Raw genomic sequence first — 7,500 nt, forward strand, 5'->3', positions numbered from 1 at the left:
CTGTGTGCCTCCATCACTCCATCACTCCACCTCCATCACTCCACCTCCATCACTCCACCTCCATCACTCCACCTCCATCACTCCACCTCCATCACTCCACCTCTATCACTCCATCACTCCACCTCTATCACTCCACCTCCATCACTCCACCTCCATCACTCCACCTCCATCACTCCACCTCCATCACTCCACCTCTATCACTCCACCTCTATCACTCCATCACTCCACCTCCATCGCTCCACCTCTATCACTCCACCTTCATCACTCTACCTCCATCACTCCACCTCCATCACTCCACCTCCATCGCTCCACCTCCATCACTCCACCTGTACAGCGGAGAGCAGCTCAGAACAACAAACTGAAAACCAGGATTCTTTCTGCTGAAGTCGTGTTGAAGAGGGTTACATAAGAGAGAGAGACTGGATCTGCAGCTCGCTCACTCACTCGCTCTCTTCCTCTCTCTCTCTCACTCCCTTCCTCTCTCTCTCACTCCCTTACTCTCTCGCTCACTGTGTTCCTGGCTCTCTCTACCCCCTCTCTCTCTTCCTTCTTCTATCATCTAGCATTTCATTTCTTTTGCGCGAATGGTTCTCTCTCTCCCTCTCTCCCTGTCTCTCTCTCTCTCTCGTCCCTCTCTCTCTCTCCTCTCTCTGTGTGTGTCTCTCTCTGTCTCCCTCTCTCCCTCTCTCGTCCCTCTCTCTCTCCTCTCTCCTCCCTCTCCCTCGCTCCCTCTCGTCCCTCTCCCTCTGTCTCCCTCTCTCCCTCTCTCGTCCCTCTCTCTCTCGTCTCTCCTCCCTCTCCCTCGCTCCCTCTCGTCCCTCTCCCTCTGTCTCCCTCTCTCCCTCTCTCGTCCCTCTCGCTCTCTCTTTCCTCTCTCTCTGCTCCCTCTCCCTCTCTCTCCTCTCTCTCGCTCTCTCTCCTCTCTCTCTTTTCTCTCTCTCTCTCTCTCTCTCTCTCTCTCTCTCTCTCTCTCCTCTCTCTCTGCTCCCTCTCCCTCTCTCTCCTCTCTCTCTCTCCTCTCTCTCTTTTCTCTCTCTCTCTCTCTCCTCTCTCTCTCCCTCTCTCTCTCTCTCTGTCTCTCTCTCTCCTGGAGTAGTAATAGTAATCCCAGTATCAGCTGAACAGCATCGTGGATCCGAACACAGCTGATGGAAATCCACTCTTCCGTCTGGCTGCTCTCTTCTTCCTCCTCCTCCTCCTCTTCTTCTTCCTCCTCCTCCTCTTCCTCCTCTTCTTCTTCCTCCTCCTCTTCTTCCTCCTCCTCCTCCTCCTCCTCCTCCTCTCCTCTGCTCGGCGGTTCGGGGGAGTTGGCGGCGGCCGGTCGGAGCGGTGGAGGCGTTGTGGGTGGAGGACCGGGTGGAGATCAGAGCTGCAGGCTGAGGAGCGGCGGTGTGGTGTGGTGGAGGAGGCGGGGGTGGAGCGAGGAGCGACACCCCCCCCCTTCATGTGACGGCGTCCTCGGGCGCGAGCCGAAGCCACACGGCGCCCGGCGGGCCGCCTCCACACCGTGACCGCTCTGCCTCGCGGCGGAGGCCAGGGGTCGGCGGGGGAGCCCGGGGCGCCGCCCTGACCCCGACCCCGAGCCCGACCCCGACCCCCCCGCGGTGAGCCGCTGCTGAGGACCATGGTCCTGCTGTCGCTGCTCAAGCTCCTTAACGTCTTCCTGCGCCAGTCCGCCCTCGCCAAGCCTGCCGCCGCCCGCTGCTGCTGCCGCCGCCCGGCCACCCTCATGCCACGCCCGCCCGGCCCGCCACTGCCCTGCCGCCGCGGCTGGGAGGTGAAAGGTCACCCGCCATGTCCGCCCAGCAAGGAGAGAGAGGTGAGCGGGACGGGGGGCGAGTCCGGGAGCCGCTGGTGTTCAGGTGTGGAGACGTGGAAGAGAAGGAAGAGGGCTGGCAGAAGGGTCGGGGTTAGAGGTCAGGGGTAGAGGTCAGGGTTGGGGTTTAGGGTTAGAGGTCAGGGGTAGAGGTCAGGGTTCAGGGCTCGGGTTAACCCTCACTGAAAGGTTTATGGCAGAGGCCGGCAACTTGATCTGGCATCAGGCTACTTCCTTTTTTTGGGGCACTTGAATCGCGGGCCGGTGGTTTGGTGATCGCATGTCCGTTTGGGACCGCCAGACCAGGGTAGGGGGGGGGGGGCTGTGTCCGGTCGCGGGCCGGGGGGGTTTGGTGCGTGTGTTGGGATCTAGTCACGGCCCGGATTGGACGGCTCGGTGGGCCAAACTTGGCCCGCTGGCCACCAGTTGCTAACCGCTGCTTTGGGGTTCGTGTTAATACCTAGTAAAGAGTTTGAGGGTCAGCAGTTAGAGGGTTATGGTTAGGTTAAGGGATTATTGTTAGGGTTAACCCTTACTAGAGATGGTCAGGGTTAGGGTTAACCCTTCCTAAAGGGGGTTAGGGTTTTGGTTCGGGTTTCGGGGTCATGGTTAGGGTTAACCGTTACTGAACAGTTCCATGTGGGAGCGTTCCACGGTCAGCTCAGGCCGCCGTGTTGAGGACGAGCAGCGGCTCAGCTGGTCCATGGCGTTCTCACTTCAGTACCCCCCTCCGGGTCCTCCTGAAGAACCCGGGTCCTCCTCTGAGGCAGAGCAGGACTCGGTCCTTCTGTCTCCAACGGTCAGGTTTGTCGTGGGGCCGGTGGGGGGGGTTTGACGGTCGGGTTTGTCGGTTGGATCTCCCGCTACCGGAGCCTTGCTACCCGCCTCATGCTGCTGCCGCCGCTGTCGGCGTGTTCGCGGCGCCGTGGCGTCTCCGGGCCAAATGGAGTCACTGCCCATTGCGCCAGCTGGTCCAGTTCCTGGTCCTGGTCCTGGTCCTGGTCCTGATGGGAGAGACACCGCTATGCTTCTAAGAACAGGAGTGCAGAATGGATGGACTGCTGGAGAACCAGGGTTTGCAGGGTACGGAGGGTCTGCAGGCTCTGCAGGGTCTGCAGGGTCCGGGGGACATGACTCACCGTCCAATCAGCAGCACCGGCGCTTCCAGTGGTCTGATTGGTGTGTGTGCTGTGTGTGTGTGTGTGTGTGTGTGTGTGTGTGTGTGTGTGTGTGTGTGTGTGTGTGTGTGTGTGTGTGTGTGTGTGTGTGTGTGCGCGCGTGTGTGTGTGTGTGTGTGTGTGTGTGTGTGTGTGTGTGTGTGTGTGTGTGTGTGTGTGTGTTGTGCACGGTGAAGCCCTGGTGAGTCACGGCGGTTCCGGATGCCTGGATCTGGATCTGGATCTGGATCTGGATCCGGATCCGGATCAGTCCGGCGCTCGACGCTCCACCTGGAGGTTAAAGTGGTGAAGGCCACCAGGGGGGCGGGTGGTCCAGGACCCAAGGGAGCAGCAGGTGCTGGAGTCTGCTGAGACCGTCTGGTCCGGATCGTCATTATTAGAACCCGTCAGAGTTCCAGAACCAGCGGGTCCAGGATCGGGTTCTGGATGTTCGATGCTTTAAAGCAGCTCAGATTTCTTCTGTCAGCTGTTTGGAAAACGCCGAGCGGCTGAAGGTGAAGACAACCTGAGGTTCAAATCCCGGCCAGCGGCCCGTCAGCAGGCCTCAGCTCCACCTGGTGGAGGAGGAGGAGGAGGGAGAACCGAGCCAGGAGAACCGGAGCCAGGAGAACCGGAGCCAGGAGAACCGGAGCCAGGAGAACCGGGAGAAGATTCTGGAAGAGGTTCAGCAGCTTTTCTTGCATAATCAACTTGATCACAGCCAGACAGAGAACTGAGGAGGAGGAGGAAGAGGAGGAAGAGGAGGAGGGGGGAGGAGGAGGAGGGGCAGGATGAAGAGGAAGAGGAGGAGGATGAAGAGGAGGAGGGGAGGAAGAGGAGGAGGGGGAGGAGGGCGGAGGGGGAGGAGGGTGAGGATGAAGAGGAGGAGGATGAGGATGAGGAGGAGGAGGGGGAGGATTCATGATGGTGATTCATTCGTTTCTCTTCCTCCACCTGAACCATCAGATCTTCCTCTGTTAACATGAAGCTACTTTCCCGCAGTTCCACCGCGGTTCCACGTCTTCGTCTTCGTCTTCGTCTTCGTCTCACTGGACTGACACTTCCTGATTCTTGATTTGGGCAGTTTGGCTTCTTTAATGAATTTAAAGCGCCGACTGAAACGTGTTTGTTTGTCTTTTCACATTTTTCCTGGAGCCACAGAACACCCGAGCCCCGAGCGGCGCTAGCCGTGAAGCTAGCTAGATGCTCGCTAGCGGACTAGCCTCAGCGCCGGGATGCAGCGGCTGGCGGAGCTGTCCTGGGTTTCTCTGTCGGCTTCAGTGGAGACTGTCGTCGTCTTTAGTGAAAATATTGACTTTCTCCCTGGAACAAAGACAGAATGTAAAGTTTACAGTGAAAGGTGGCGGTGCCGCGGTTTGACCACTGGAGACGAGGCGGGTTCTGCGTTTCCTCTGAACCTGGACCAAGAGGCCAGGAGCCACAGTCAGCATGGAGATCAGGACCGAGTGCCTCAGAACCTGAACAGACCCATGGGACCCGGAGCAGCGTCTGCCGGGACGCGGTTCTGATCCGTGGAATCAGGAAACCGTGGCATCTCGTCTGGAACCCGGGTTCAGTCAAACTCAAGATGTGGACCTTCAGAGCATCAGGTTTCCTGAAGATCCAGTTTGTGCTGCAGGAAGACGTCCGTGAGGGACAGATGGAGTCCAGCAGGTCCTCACAGTCCATGGTTCTCAGTCTGAGACTCTGGTTCCTTCAGAAAGGCTTTGAGTGGTCATTTAACCAGATTAACACCAATGCTGGTGTGTGTGTGTGTGTGTGTGTGTGTGTGTGTGTGTGTGTGTGTGTGTGTGTGTGTGTGTGTGTGTGTGTGTTCCGGCTGTTGGTGAGCTGGTAGGATTGTCTGGATCAGAGCGGTGTGGTTCTGTGTGGTTCTCTCAGGAGAACCCGGGCCCGGATCTCTCCGAGGTCCTGGACTCGGCCCGTTGTGTTTGGAACAGATGTCATAACTCCAGGCTTCCAAAGCCTCCGGAGAACAGGAGAACGCTGCAGACTCCGGCAGAGCGGCTCGGCGCTGTTGGCCCACGTTCTGCCGCCACCGCCGCCGGGACTCACGCGTCGTGGTCTGTGCTCTCCTGAAGTCGGCACCGCGGCGCCAGCGGCTCTCCGGCTGAGCCGTGTCCCCGGGACGGCACATGATTTCCAGGTCAAGCAGCGCCGCCGCGCACGGCGAAGCAGCCATCCGTGGAAGGCGGTGGAGCGCGACCGGTCAACCGCCCCCTCCTCCCTCCTCCCCCTCCTCCCCGCCTCGCAGTGGCGTTACGGCGAGCGGCGGCGCTGCACGGCTCGGCGGTCAGCTTCCTCCCGGCGGCGTGGCGAGCGGTGCCTCCAGGGGTCGGGGGGGTCGGGGGTGGGGGGGCACGAGCAGCGAGGTTTAACGGCCGGTTGCTCTGAATGGCGTTGTGAGCGGAGGTCATCAGAACGCCGCTCGCCGTCTTCGATGGCGACTCTCACGGCTCATAGGATCAGTAACCTGAATGTCCGGTTGAAGGAGGCCGCCGAGGTGTCTCCCCGCTGGCTGGAGGACCGGATTAGAGCCGGCCCGCCGGGCGCTGCGGACGCCGCCGACATTTGATCGCATTAAATTTGTTGTTCCTGCTTCTGCTTGGTTGAACCAATGAGACGGAGCCTCGAGGCTGAAATAAGCCGGGCGGCGGCGGACGTCAGGACAGGACGGACAGTCTCCTGTCTAGTCATCCCGGAGGAAACGCTGCTGCTGAGCTCTACTTAAACCCGGCGTCTCCGGAGCCGCCGACCCAAACCGGTTCTGCTCCACTGTCCCACAGCTCCAGCAGGACCTGGACCTCCTGCTCCAGCCAGTGGGGGGCAGTGACGGTGCTGCACCCAATCCCCATCCTGGAGGACCAGGGACCTGTCCTGGTGTCCAGTCCGACATTCAGGAGTCTTCTGTCCACTGAGGACTCATCTGAGCAGCTGAATCAGGAAAACCTGGCATCCATCCCTCTGCCCTCTGCCCTCTGCCCTCTGCCCTCTGCCCTCTGCCCTCTGCCCTCTGCCCTCTGCCCTCTGCCCTCCGTCCTCCGTCCTCCGTCCTCCGTCCTCTGTGCAGGGCTGCAGGGCGCTGGAGCAAATCCCTGTGAAGCCAATGAATCCAGGACGTCTGATGAAGCTGGTCTCGTCTGGACCTGTCCTCACCAGGGAAAGTCTCTTGAAGACACAGAACTCAAACCGCTCATGTCTTGTTGGATTTGGGTCAGATTCTATCCTGACGTAGAACCAGGACCACGTCGGTCTGGGTTCTTCCAGAGGAACCCGGGGTGACAGAGAGTGGCTCCAGGAAGGTGGTGGTGCTGGTCCAACAGGAGCAGGTCTGCCGCCGGCGTGACGGGACGGAGCGGAGCTCCTGGTCTGAACCAGAGTCCTGCAATCAGGACGGAGGCTCCACCCACAAACCCTGGTTCCCATGTCTTGAAGCCCCATCTCACTGGTCCTGCTTGTCTCTCAACAGAGCTGCTGCTCCGTCCTGAAGGGTGGAGCGAGGAATCGGGAGGGGGGTGGGGGTGATGGGGGTGGGGGGGGGTGTCAGGCTGAGGAAATCTCCTTTGTTACATCTTAATGGAAGCTGTCAAAGCTGGAAAGAAAAAGGTCAGCTGGGAAGCAGCTCCGGAGGCTGGACAGGACCACACACACACACACACACACACACACACACACACACACACACACACACACACAGGAGCAGACGTGGAGCCCTTTCATCCAGGATGTGGATGAAAACATGGGATCGTCACTGTTTCAGAAGCACTTTTTTTCCGCTGGTGTAGAAACCCTAAAGATCAGCTGAAAAACACTTGTTTAGAGTTTTGATCAGCAGTGATTTTCAGACCAGAACCACAGAACCCACAGAACCCACAGAACCCTGGATCTTTCCTTTTCCTGCAGTGTTTCATGTGGAGCTGGTAGCGGAGCCTCTGCCTCCGCCTTCAGACTCCGCCTTGCTCTGGTCCAAGTCTAACCCCTGACTTTAGTCGAACTGTACTAACTGGAGATGTCAAGCGCTTCGGGTTTAGGGTGATCGGTTAAGGTCAAGGTCAGGGTCAAGGTCAACTCTAAACCCTACATAAATGACCTGTCGGTGGAAGTTCTCAGTGAGAGCTAAGCGATGAAGCTGCCAGTGAAGCGCCGGCTCCTTGCTGAAGTGTTTCTCAGCGTCAACACACCTTCAGACAGATGATCACATGAATGTCCTCCTGTACGGACCGAGCAGCGACTGGCTGGAGGACGAACCAGGGTGGGACATTTCTAGAGTCGAGGTTCCCCAAAACCTGACACTGGGGGGGCGTCTCCATTCCAAACGGCGAGTCCTGTCACTCTGGACGGACCGTAAGAAGTTACCCCATCAGTGAGACGGTCGGGGACCTGAACCCGGGGTCCTGGAGTTGGAGTCCCGGCTCAAATCTCTGCGGGTCCAGGGTGGGGAGGAGGTTCTGTCTGGGAGCAGAAGTGGAGGTTTCTGTCCTCGGAGGCGGATCTTCCTCTGGGACG

The 7,500-nt window shown here is 59.0% G+C and overlaps 1 protein-coding gene across 1 annotated transcript in view; it reads left to right on the forward strand.

Annotated features, from left to right (window-relative positions):
* Positions 1-1,624: 1,624 nt before the first annotated feature.
* Positions 1,625-7,500, forward strand: part of kcnh2b (potassium voltage-gated channel, subfamily H (eag-related), member 2b) — a 25,488-nt gene continuing 19,612 nt past the window's right edge. The window contains exon 1 of the mRNA XM_030099200.1: positions 1,625-1,819. Within this exon, the coding sequence (XP_029955060.1) occupies positions 1,625-1,819 (195 nt within the window). The remainder of the gene's footprint in view (positions 1,820-7,500) is intronic.

This window comes from Salarias fasciatus, chromosome 9 (assembly GCF_902148845.1).
Source record: "Salarias fasciatus chromosome 9, fSalaFa1.1, whole genome shotgun sequence".
Lineage (NCBI taxonomy): Eukaryota > Metazoa > Chordata > Actinopteri > Blenniiformes > Blenniidae > Salarias > Salarias fasciatus.